The 13016-nt window shown below is 41.8% G+C and overlaps 1 protein-coding gene across 2 annotated transcripts in view; it reads left to right on the top strand.

Moving 5' to 3' along the window:
- The window catches only part of Fbn2 (fibrillin 2), a 205796-nt gene that overhangs the window by 114393 nt on the left and 78387 nt on the right, over positions 1-13016 (top strand). For both annotated transcript variants that reach the window (XM_039097130.2, NM_031826.2), the window contains 5 exons: positions 286-438; positions 1210-1263; positions 2766-2891; positions 5419-5544; positions 10376-10495. In XM_039097130.2, the coding sequence (XP_038953058.1) occupies positions 286-438; positions 1210-1263; positions 2766-2891; positions 5419-5544; positions 10376-10495 (579 nt within the window). The remainder of the gene's footprint in view (positions 1-285; positions 439-1209; positions 1264-2765; positions 2892-5418; positions 5545-10375; positions 10496-13016) is intronic.

Genomic DNA, 13016 nt, shown 5'->3' with positions numbered 1-13016 from the left:
CTATATCCTTAGCCAATGAAAGGTCTGTGAGAATGGTTGGGGTTATGGACACGTGTGTGGCACAGAGAACTCCAGATGGGTAGGGCGGGGGACTGCAGTCGTTGGTATGTTTTTAGCTGTCCCCTTACTCTACAGGCATTTGTTCATTCCCCAGCCTCGAAGATGCTAAAGATGGGAAATAAGAGAAAATGGCAGATGTTCTCGAACATTCCCAAGGCATAACCTCTTAGGTGAAAGAAGCCTTCCATTCTTGTCTCTGATGGCAAATCCCTTTATTTTCACTAGACACGCATATGCGCAGCACCTGCTATGGGGAAATCAAGAAAGGAGTGTGTGTGCGGCCCTTCCCGGGTGCAGTGACCAAGTCTGAATGCTGCTGTGCTAATCCAGACTATGGTTTTGGAGAGCCCTGCCAGCCTTGTCCTGCTAAAAATTCAGGTAATCGGGTGGGTGGGAGGGGAAGCATCCCCACAGGAGCAGGGGGAGGGGGGATGGGAGGGAGGACTGGGACATTCGAAATGTAAATACATAAACTACCCAATAAAAGAAAAAGGGAAATTGGAAATTCAACAGTGGACTCCGCCCACTCTAGAGTGTTTTGTCTTCTGAACTGAAGAAGAAAGAGCGGAGTTTATATCGTTATGTGAAGCAGGCAGTCAGCAGCCTCCGGTTGTGAGCCTGCCCCACTTCACGGTGATCACGGTGAACAAGATGTATTTGCTGCTGTATAACAGTTTTTATACATGGCTGTTACCTGACAGTATAAATAGGTTGACATTGTACTTGCCACTGTTGGAATTATAAATACAAAACGGTCTGACTGGATCTTTTGAAATCTAGACACCTCATGATGTCCCACATCCATCGAGGTCGACCATTGTTCATTCATGCTTGGGATGGGCCTCTTTGGATAATAATTAAGTCCAGTGAGGTTCAAAAAATAAACAACCTCCCTGCCTTTTCTTATACTATTCTGTGATTTTAGAATTCTTAAGACAATTATGTTCCAGAAAATGGATTTTTTCCATTATTAAAATGAATGTACATAAAATTGTTATTTTAACGGCTGAGTTATGGAACAGGCTAGGCATAACATCTCTCTGTGTTCATTGCTATATTAATGGCTGAGTTTAACGTCTCCATTGTTATGTTAATGAGTGGATGTGGTATGGGCATGGCCTGACTTCCTGTTTGTTCTTTCTCACACAGCGGAGTTCCATGGTCTTTGTAGCGGTGGCGTAGGCATCACTGTGGATGGAAGAGGTGATTCTGCTCAACTTGTGATTATAAAATATCGCTATATCGCTTGCCGGTTCTCAGATGGATAGAGTTGTTTACAGTGGAAATTCACAAACGGAGAAAGGGTTGTTAAGTTAGACAGTGTTAAGTGGCATTTTACAAGTGATTGCTTTTCCTTATAGACAAATATTTATTGGTTAAAGTTGCTTCATTGAGAATGTTACTAAAAATCCATAACCATGATTTTATGTGTTCATTTATTTGAGGCAGTGCTATATCACGTGATTATACGGACACAGCTAGAAAGGTATCCGTCTCTAGAGATGTATGATACGGATCAAGTCTGGGACATGCTCTCCCCAAATTAGACTGTGTTTTAGAACCACCAAGATGTTTCTGTCCAACTATAGAATTCATTCATGTTTTCTTATTGCAAACGTAGCATTATGTTTCAAGAAAACTCAGAGAAGAAGATATACGTGTTGAACAGGGGAGAATGTTTGATGTGATGTGAAGTTTTAAATGAAGATCTGAAACCAAAGAAAGAGGCAGAATTTTACAGGGATTTTTTTTTTCTCGGATGCAAAATGAAAAGCTAGATAATCAGAGAGTTTCTAAGGAAGTCTTCCTAATTGCCTTTTTCCTTTTTAAGATGGAGTCTCGAAACCCTGGCTGGCTTTGAACTCCTGATTCTCCTGCCCTGTCCTAGGTGCTGGGATTATATAGATGTTCTGTAGATAACCAATTCCTATAAATCCCAATTCCTATAAACAACCATTATCAGAATCTGATCACAGTGAACAGAATGGGATTTTTGCGTCACAGTCCTGTTGTTGTTGATGAGGAGGAGAAGGAGGACGAGGGTGGGGGAGGAGGAGGGTAAGGAGAAGAAGGAAGGTGAAGGGGGTGAGGAGTCCCCCTCAATGGCCTCCAGCTAAAGCCTATTGCCTGTTGGGAATTATGTGTTTGTTTCACGGGCGCTGGTGACACAGCACTCATGTGTCCGTGGTGTGCTGTAAATCACTGGGTTGTCAGCAGCCATATTTAAGTGTTTTCTGGATTCATTCCAACTCATCAACAATGAGAGACACTGCGTATCCTATTTCTTAGGTAATTGCTAAATATGAGAACAAAGCAGGGACATCCAGTGACCATAAAATCATACAGGCCTTCCTAATAAATTTCTATGTTTTAATTAGATGACTTTAAATACTTATTAAATTGACTTTTCCTTTGGATTTTGAGCCAACAGCCTGTAAATGTTCTTTATTAATTTTGTCAAAAATATAGACATACTGCATGACTTAATTATTTGGCTGCTGTCAACGCCTTTCTTTTTTACTGACTTACCAGTGAAGTGTCTTGTATCCTTCCATTTTATTTTCTTCTTTTTATTTTCCTTTTTTTATCCCCTAAAAGGCAAATTGTAGGTTAGATATTTCACGTGTTGGAAGTTCCTTACTAGATCCTTTTCTTAGTCTGCAAACAGGTGTCTGTGAGTGTTAACCATGCTATATTTCACACAGATATCAATGAGTGTGCTTTGGATCCTGACATATGTGCCAACGGGATCTGTGAAAACTTGCGAGGCAGCTACCGGTGTAACTGCAACAGTGGCTATGAGCCAGACGCCTCAGGAAGAAATTGCATTGGTAAGTTACTGGAGATCTATGCACAAGGGCCATCCATGTTGTCTGACCCCATGGATAAGAGAAGAAGTGACAATTAATGATGAAAACTAGACATCCCATAGCTCCCCTCATCGCCTGTGTACTGTGTATTGATACAGAGTCATTAGGACTGAGTTCTGCAGCACAGCGTCAAACTTGCTGGTGTACTGTTACTTAAGATAGTCTTCTCCCAAATGAGTGAATCATTCACCCATTGCTTCTCTGTACTTATGTAATCCTAAATGTCTCCAATGAGACATAGACTTCAGAAACTAACACTCTTGGTTATAGTAAAGTTGGGGAAAGGGTGATGTTCCAATTGGAGGAACTTCAGCTTTATCCAGAAACCACTAATTGCTGCCACGTGCCTAAATGTGACAGCAGAAGTAAGTGTGCCCCTGTTTCAACTTATAATAGGAAAAAACCCTTCTGTGTAACTTGCATTCAGCAGAAGGAAAGGGGACAAAATGAACACAAAATGAACAGTGCTTTATTGGTTTATACACTTAAGATACTGGACGGAATCAAAATTGTCCCACAGAACAACTAACTCTTTTTCCATAAAGTGAGAATTAATAAATCTATCATTGGAAGGAATACTTACAAATTATCCATAATGCTTTTACAACCTATCAATTGATGATTGTGGATAAAGAAACTTAACATTCTAGGTTTCTACTGATGGATTTATTACTCAATATATCCATTTGACCTTGAGTTTAAGATGTATGCAGATAGACTTTTAATACTCCCTGATTACATATTTAAATAGATTGAACATCTGTAGGGAAAGGTACCAGCCAAAGATTATCAAACAGTTCTAAAAGCAGGCAAATGTGCTAGAGAACCTTGTCTAGCACTCAGGAAGCCTTGGGTTCAATCCTTGGCACCACATAAACCAAAGGGTCGTGGTACACACCTCTAATCCCAGAACCCGAGAGGCAGGAAGTTGAGGAATTCAATCTCTATAGCTATCGTAGTCCCTGGCCAGCCTGGGCTGGAAATCCTATCTTAATAAATAAATATACAACCTAAGCCATCTTTTATTCAGCACAAGCAAAGGCACTTCCAAATTAGCCTCTAAAGAGTTCAGGTGAGCACGTGAGTGGGAGCCTCGTAAAACCAGGGGAATTCTGTGGACGTTCCCACTCTGCGCACAGGTGGCATGACTGTACTACTTCACAGTGTGTGGTTTTGTTAAAATTTATAAATGAAGGGCCTGGAGAGATGTCTCAGCAGTTAAGAGCACTGGCTGCTCTTCTAGAGGACCGGTGTTCAGTTCCCAGCAACCACATGGTGGTTCACAAGTGATGTCCTCTGCTGACTTCCATAGGCACTGCATACACAATGGTAAACATACATGCATGTAAGCAAAACATCCATACACATAATATAAAAACGTGTGAGTCTTATCAAACGGTTGACTCGTCCTTAACCCATTTCTCAGGTAACTGAACTGAATCCCTCAACGAACGTGCTTCAGAGTCCTTAAAGCTCAATAGCACAGGATGTGACCTCATTTGGAATTAGTTCTATTTTTAATATTTATTTAATTTATTAACAATTTTATATGAGCATACTGTGCATTTTGATCATAACCACATCTCCTGCCCCTCCCCCAGCCTCTCCCACACCCACCCCTTACTCTCTGCCTCCTTCCAACTTCCTACCTTCCTTAAAAAAAAAAAAAAGGAATTACATGTCAAGTCCACCCTGTGCTGCGCATATATGTATGGCTGTGTGACCATCCGCTAGAGAATGGTTGACTTCTAGAGGCCATACCCCTCATAGAAAACTGACTGGGTTTGTACAATTCTAATTTAAAAGTTCATATTAATAGTCAGAGTCAGAGCAAAACATAAAAGCGGGAAAAACTCAACCAAAACAAAAAGGTGATACTGCCTACGGTAATGATATGTGAAGTCATTTTCTGGTCTCCATTTTCAGTATCATTGGGGTGACGCTGTACCATTTGACAAAGTACAATGGTGTGCACGAGTAAAATACATAACCTTGAGCAAAGGGAACTCTTTATCCCCCAAGCATAGTTATTGTTTCTTCCTCTTGGTAATTATACTTGCTGATAAGAAGGCAGTGTAACTCGCCTGTAATCTCAGCACACAGGAAGTGAATTCGCTGCCAGCCTGACCGACATAGTGAGGTCTGTTTCCAATAAAACAAAACCAAAAAAGAGGTAGGAAGGAAGGAAGGAAGGAAGGAAGGAAGGAAGGAAGGAAGGAAGGAAGGAAGGAAGGAAGGAGAAAGAAGTGATGAGCCTTACTAAGTCCTGTGCATTTCCCAAGGAATCCAGAAGATTTTTAAAGCATTCACCAGCACAAGAGCATAGCATTTGAATAGCACTGGGTGTGTTTGCTCTAGTGTGGTATAAAGAGACAGAGAGGAGAGGAGGAGAGTCTGGGACAGTAAAACAAAGAAAAGTCAAGCATGAGAGGTCTGTGAATGATGCCTTTAACCTTTCCGTCTCCTCTCTTCCACTGGCTGCCTGCAGACATTGATGAGTGCTTGGTAAACAGGCTGCTTTGTGACAATGGCCTATGCAGAAATACCCCTGGCAGTTACAGCTGCACGTGTCCCCCTGGCTATGTGTTCCGGACAGAGACAGAGACCTGCGAAGGTAAGGACTATCTTCCCTGACTTGGCAAGTCCTAGCCCAGGAAGCACCAATGTCAATCAGTCACAGGGAACCAATGTGCTCAAAGCACGTGTGTGGACGTTGTCCTTGTTTTATGACCTCTGTCCACGGCTTTGGAAGTTCTGGAAATGGCATTCATGTAAACACGGTTTATAAACACCATTGGTTTCATTCTGTTCACACAGTCTATCCACAAGCAGTTAGAAAAACCAACAGAGAGAGAGAACCCTATCGTTTTACTCGTTAAAATAGAATATCTGATTTTGTTTGCTTGGTTTACCCTTTAAATAAAAATCACTATGACACATTAACCTACAAAGCCTCATTCCAAAAAGACTCAACTGTTGGCCCCTTTATTATGAAATAGATGGTTGATGGTGTCAAAATCTTGACCCAGAAAAATATTTGGAGTCTATGTGAAACTAATTCCATGCTGAAATAGTCTATTAAAATTATCATTTGCATGTGACAAGTTAAAGGACATTATTTGGCTTTGCAGACCATTGCTCGATATCTTAAGACTTCTTTTATGCCGTGAGTTTCTACACAGTGCAAGTTGCCTAAGGAAACAGTTGAGTGCTTGAGGAATTCTCAGTTTTCAGTGAGATGCGGGCTATGACATGAGTGCATGAGGCTATGATGTCATGATTCAGTATCTTGATCATGGTGGTATTTCAGAATAATCTGTTCCTTAACTAGCATTCGTTATCCCCCTGTAGTTTCTTCACACTCTGTGGGCCTGCCGGGCGCTCCCATAATATGCTCAAACCCAGTTATGACTTCCAAAGAGTAACGTGTTTTACGAAAGTTCCTATTAATTATTGCAGAATAACCCTTCCCATTTCTGTGGGTGGACTTGTCCCTCAGTGACATCACAGCTGGGAAAAGTGCAATAGCGTTATTATGCAAAAAAAATGGAGGCTTCATATCCTCTCTTCATCGTCTTCTTAACTTCAAAGCATTCCTGTGGATAGAAACAAGTCAGGACCATTGAAGAAGCAGCCACGACATAAGCGTCTCAGCTGAAGTCAATAGAGCACAATTACAGAGCACAGTTCTAAGTTTGGGCTGAGCTGCGTGTGTGGAGGGGAAACCTTTGAAAAACAGTAATTAGCCAAAAGGTGGGGGGAGGGGATAGTCATTTACATAAAGTCACATTTTCCTAAACTTAACTGAGGTAACCGTTTCCCTGGTCGTCTGGCAGGACGTACCCATCGATCCTGGGTTGGAGTACTTGACCCCTCTTTTACAGATGATCATGGGGTTTCCTAAGAGTGAGGGGCATCTGTCAGTAAAACCAGTTCAGGCTCCTCAGCAGTGCCTGGGAAGGTTTCCAGTCTCTGGCTTCTGTTCTCAACCCTAACACCTGTTACCCTTCAACCTCGCTCTGAGAAAAGTTTCTCTAGTCAGATCCCTGTGTTGTCCCTGTCTCCTCCCCCATAACGCCCACCCCACAAAAGGATGAGGTAAGCGATTGCAGGCATCCCCCCCTACACACACACACCCAAGCCCCCCGGGTATTTGCACTTTCTGCTGCCTTTATCCACTGTACCAGTTCAGTTCTCTGTTGTAGAGTAGGTTTATCTACATCTCAGGAAATGTAAAAAGTAAGAGCAGATGAGACGTCCTCCCAATCAGCTCAGTACTGTGCATTCTTGGGTCTGTTGAACAACCTTTCTGTCACAACCGTACCAACCATACCCTCTGGTGATCGCTTGAGAATAATGGAAACCCAGTGGTTGGAGTCTGGTTCAATTGTGAAAGCAAGTGAGATGGAGTTGAAGGTACTGAGAGGTGAACTGCCCAACAGGTAAAAGACAGAATGATGTTTAATAGTGAAATATTGGGTGGCCGCATAACCTTTAAGGCGCTTCCTTGGCAAATCAACCAACAAGAAAAGTTAGAGAGACATCTTGACTTATTTTATTCAAGGGACACTTGTTTTTTGTTTTTTTCTTTTCTTTTCTTTTCTTTTTTTTTTTTTTCAGAGCTGGGGACTGAACCCAGGGCCTTGCGCTTGCTAGGCAAGCGCTCTACCACTGAGCTAAATCCCCAACCCGGGACACTTGTTCTTAATAAACCTCAACCTTGCCTTTGATATGGAAATGACTCTCATCTGTCATTCATAGGAAAGAAGTTCATGGTATATAAATAAGGATGAAATAATAGAGAAATATTTTAGCTCCAAACTTATGATATTGGTGGAAATTAAAAGTAAAAACAGATTTACACAGAAAACTTTCACCCCCAAAATTTTTTACACAATGTTACTTGTGTTTCATCAAAAGATTTCCCCCCAAATACTACACATGTACAGACCCAGAGGCTACTCACCTCTTCCCTCCTTGAGTCTCCTGACTTCCGCCATTGGCCTCAGTCAATTTGTCAGCCGGAGTTCTCTCTCCTCTACTCTTTCTTCCCTAATTTCCAAGGGCTAGACAGCGAATCATTACCAGATTCATTGCAAACTTCGGCTTTCTGTGTATGTATTTTCTCTGTTCATGTAATTCATGTTTTCAGTAGATTAATTTAAATATATAATAAACAACAGTAACAATAAGCAGGATGTTCCTCTGTGTTTTAGGCTGAAGTTACAAAAAAAATTATTTCATTTGCTTGAGCTTGGAGAGTCTGAAAGTTAAATTTTTTACATCAAACCCTGTGGTTTAGATTGTGTTTCCAGTGACATAACTAGTTAAATGTAAACCAGATGTGCTTTGAAGTTTATTTCCAGAAATGTACAGTGAACTGTTTCAATTTCTGGTTCCATGACATTTATACCATAAAAAACATCATATTTAAGGGAGAACTAAATAGCTGATATTTGTACTTGTCCCTGTATGTGTTTATAGTTTTTGAGTTCACCATTGCTTAATTCAAAATGAATCTTTGTAAAACTATGACACGGGCACTTTTCTTTTGGGGACATCTTTTCACACATGAATTAATTGGAGAATTAAGTGTGGAATACCCTCAGACAGATTACCTCTTTCCTGCACATCTAGTTTCTTTTGCTCTTGGATGGTCATAGAAGGATTTCAATATTACATATGAGCATTTGCTTTCATTAAAAAGCTTTACTCTGAATTAGTGTATTATTATAAATACTTTTATTTCCCTAGTAGGAGGTCTTTTTCTACTGCAAACAATCTGAATGCAAAATGTACTTGTATTCCCCCAATAATTTATACTTCAAGAGCCTCTGCAGTCATTCTGAAGTAGCAATAATATCTCTACATAGATTTTTTTAAATTAAAATACAGCTATATAATTCTTACCTTGTCTATCTTCTCACTCTGACACCTCCCATGAACCTGTCTGTCAAGTCCATGACCTGTTTCTTTAGTTGGTGGTGGTGGTGGTGGTGGTGGTGGTGGTGTGTGTGTATGTGTGTGTATTTCTAAATATATAAATATAACCGTCTCAGTCCATATGTTACTTGTATGTATATAATTTTAAGGCTGACCACTTAGTGTCAGATAATCAGTCATTTTCTTCCTGACTCTCAGCATTCCTTATGTGCCTATAGTTTCTTGTTTACAGTTAGGCTTCCATGACATTTCCCTCTCCCACATTAGTGTGCCTTTGGTCCTTTCACACAGAGTTTTGAACAGCTATTTTAAGCCCATTGGCTGGCAATCAGTTCTGAGCCTGCCCCCCTTTCAGGACCGGTTTATTTACATTTTTTTGAGATAGTCAGGGGCAAGAATTAGAACCTTCCAGCTTTACTTATATGCCTTCTGCAATATTTAGAGTAGAGCCCTATGTATGGAGGGCAATGTCTCCTTGGCATCGAAGAAACTCTTATATAACCTAGAGGGATGTTGACATGTTTGGAATAACTTAGCAAGGGGAGATGAGAGCTCCATGATGACTCCTGAAAAATGGGTGGTTGAATTTGTAGAGAAAGTGTCCTCAATGTTATTGTTCACATTTTAACTCAGAGTTGTGTTACCTCTGATTGACTCGAGTGTTGGGCGACTTAATTTTATAACCTTGAGCAATTCGCCTATTAAGAAATGCATGTGCGCTGTGATGATGTCTGCTTTTGTCACCAACAGGATTTGCTTAGATTACTGCTATATTACTTGATTTAAGGCTACAAGCAGTACTTACAAAGTTCTGTTGAGCGTAATTGAAATTTTTTTTTATTTCTAACAGTTCTGAAGATTGAATTTAGGGCCCAAGGCCCATGCTCTACCACTGAGCGACTCCCCCTGCCCACTCTGCCCCAGTTTTCCTATTTTATATCTTACCAAAGTTGGTTGTGTAAAATAATAAATTAACTAATCATAAAGCTATAAAGAGCTCAAGAAAGAGAATGGTGGATGACAACTGGAGAGAATTCTGTAGCCAGGATTGATATCCCAGTTCTTTTTTCTTGGTTTGCCTCTAAGGGTTCAGAACTAAAGCCAATGTTGGTGTGTGCTTTTGACTTCAAAGCTTCACAGAAGTGTAAGTGTCAGAAATAAATAACCTTTGTTGTGCCTGATAATTGCTCCTGGAATTAGAACCTTCAACAGAGCAAGACAGATCGACTGTATGTAGTGAGAGTCATAGAAGGCGCCCATGCTGAACCCTCTTCTGAACAGGCTGTTGCTTATGGTCCTACTGAGTCTCCAGTCATGTCGAGGTCTATCCGTGCTGTGGAACACATGTCTGCATTCCCTATTCACTTTAGGCCTTGTATATCCATATTAAAATTATAAGAGCCAAGTTTACCAGACATTCTGGCACAGTCTGGCTTTGCTGGAATAATATTTTCCAGAAACACATGGCAGCTCTAACGGAATCTTTTCCTTCTGGGTTGTAGATGTCAATGAGTGTGAAAGCAACCCGTGTGTCAATGGGGCCTGCAGGAACAACCTGGGCTCTTTCCACTGCGAGTGCTCGCCTGGGAGCAAGCTCAGCTCCACGGGACTGATCTGCATCGGTAAGATTCCTACACGGATGACCTACACGGGAGGTCATCACACACCTCAGCCTTCCTGAGGTGAAGACAGAGCTGGTAGGAGGAGAGCCGAGGAGCAGAAGTTAGGCAGGCCTTAACGTGTTAGACTCTAGAACGCTTTCTTTTCATGTCTGTAGATACCTGCTGCCATGGTTGTGAGCATTTCTATGTGTACACATTTCGTATGTTTGAATTCCTTAGGCCTGGGCACAGTCAAATCTCATCCCAAAGACGTTCATTCCCAGATCATTGCACACGTTTCCTACCTTTGAACCCCTTAGGCATTGGCACCGTCAAATCCCATCACAAAACTTGGAATCCATCATAATCAAAGACATGATGGGATTTGGACTCAGTTCACAGGACAAGAATTTGAAGATTTTTAGCATTGAAGCACAGAGGGAGCTCAGTATTTTTCTTTCCCTTATCGATCACACGTTGATAGGTTCCAAAGAAAGGAAGACAAGTGTTCTCTTGCTTTGGGAAGTCTCTAGGTGTGGTAATACGACTCCAAACGTCTAAGGCCAATTCTTTCATTCATGATTTTGCTCAAAGATAGGATTTTGATGTACAGCCCAAGCTGGCCTAGGACCTGATGCAGAGCAGGCTGACTGGGAACTCCACAGTTCCTCTGTCTCAGCTTCACAAGTCATGCTTGCTCAAGGCCAGGTCTTGGCAATGACATATAATGTATGCAGAACAAGGTAATTTGATCAAGGAAGAAAAACAAGTATATGGACAAGGTCTACCTAGGTTATTTCTTCCTATGACTAGTGGCAGTGGCTCTATTTCCTAGGCATGCCCAGATTCCCATCACACCCTTACATCCACCTTAAAAGGAAACAAACTATAAATGGGCAAGTTCTTGCTTATTATCTAGCCAAAGTGAATCTGTCCAGGCCTTTTATAGTTATTAATGAAACAAAGACATTTGTTCCCAAATCATTAAGTCATATTTTTTTTAATTTGCCAACGACTAGATGCTACCACGTTTTCCAGCCAACATTTTCAATGTTTTCATTCATTATGATAAAATTCCGAGTATTTCCATTGGCTCCCTTTCCACCATGTGAATCTCACGGAGAGAACTCAGCTCACCAGGCTTGTTGGCAAGCGTGTTTACCCACTGAACCATCTCTCCAGTCGGCCTTGGACATGTTTTAAGAAGGGCTATCAGTGGTTCTATCAGTGATGAGCCTGTCACTGTTAGTCACAGGATCTAAGTCACTTAATTTGTAGAGGAATGAAAATTCTACATTGTGGTTACTATTTTGAAATCAGACCATCTGTGACTTCACTGTGTACTAAGGCCTGTTCCAGAGTTTGAGCTGGTCCTTCAGACACACTAAATGTGATTTTGTAGACGCTAAGAAGAGTTTTGTATCCTGGTAAGTGTTGTTTGGCTTTCCAGGAGTTAAGTTCACCTTTCCTGAGCTGCGCTGCTCTAGCCAGATAGCACCCATGTCCCATGTCTTTGTCTTGGGTCTACACCCTTTCCCCATGTCCCTGATTCCTGTGGACATAAAGGGACAGCGGCTTCCCCAATATCAGATCCCACTGTCCATTCCTCATGGTAGGCTATCAAGAAGACCGCCACTCACTTTTTCAGGATCTGCATTGGGAACATCCCAACTGCAACTGTTTCCTTTTTTTTTCTAATTTCTTTTGCTCTGTTCTTCTTATCCTCCTGACCTTCAGACCACAGTATATGACCAATCTGTCCTTGATCGTTTTACATCCCTGTGTGCTCTCACCCCTAGTTGCTCCCTGCTGTTTCTCAGTCCCATGGATCCATCCTCACCTTTTTTATTAATCCCGGGCCTGTGTCTCCACCTGGCTATTTGGATGTCTCAGGACATCTCGACAGATGTCTAACACCAGGGTCTGATCTTCACACTTATTTTACTTAACCTTTCCAATTGGGTTTATTTCCCTACAAAAGTCACAAAATTCCATTACGTCTATTCTCTGTATGCTTACCTAGTTCTGCCTGCTCCCTCGCCCAGCTCCGCCCACATCCTAACTCAGCTCCTCCCACACTCTCACCCAGCTCCTCCCACACTCACCCAGCTCCTCCCACATCCTAACTCAGCTCCTCCCACACTCTTACCCAGCTCCTCCCACACTCACCCAGCTCCTCCCACATCCTAACTCAGCTCCTCCCACACTCTCACCCAGCTCCTCCCACATCCTCACTCAACTCCTCCCACACTCTCACTCAGCTCCTCCCACACTCACCCAGCTCCTCCTACACCCTCACCGATCTGTCCACACTCTCATACTTTGACATTCCTAAGGTGTGTGCAACAATATGTGATTAGGGTTTATTATCAGAATCATCTGAGGAGAATGACAAGAATGCAGATTTCTGAGCTGCACACCTGGACCTATATATTCGCATTGATCAAGGATATTGACAGTATCACGCACACTTAGCTGAAAGCTGCAATTCTCCAATGAAAACTAAGTATTGTAGTCGTATAGGCACTGCTTTAAAACCAGT

The sequence above is a fragment of the Rattus norvegicus genome, chromosome 18, assembly GCF_036323735.1.
Source record: "Rattus norvegicus strain BN/NHsdMcwi chromosome 18, GRCr8, whole genome shotgun sequence".
Taxonomy (NCBI): domain Eukaryota; kingdom Metazoa; phylum Chordata; class Mammalia; order Rodentia; family Muridae; genus Rattus; species Rattus norvegicus.
This window is presented reverse-complemented; position numbering and strand designations above follow the sequence as displayed.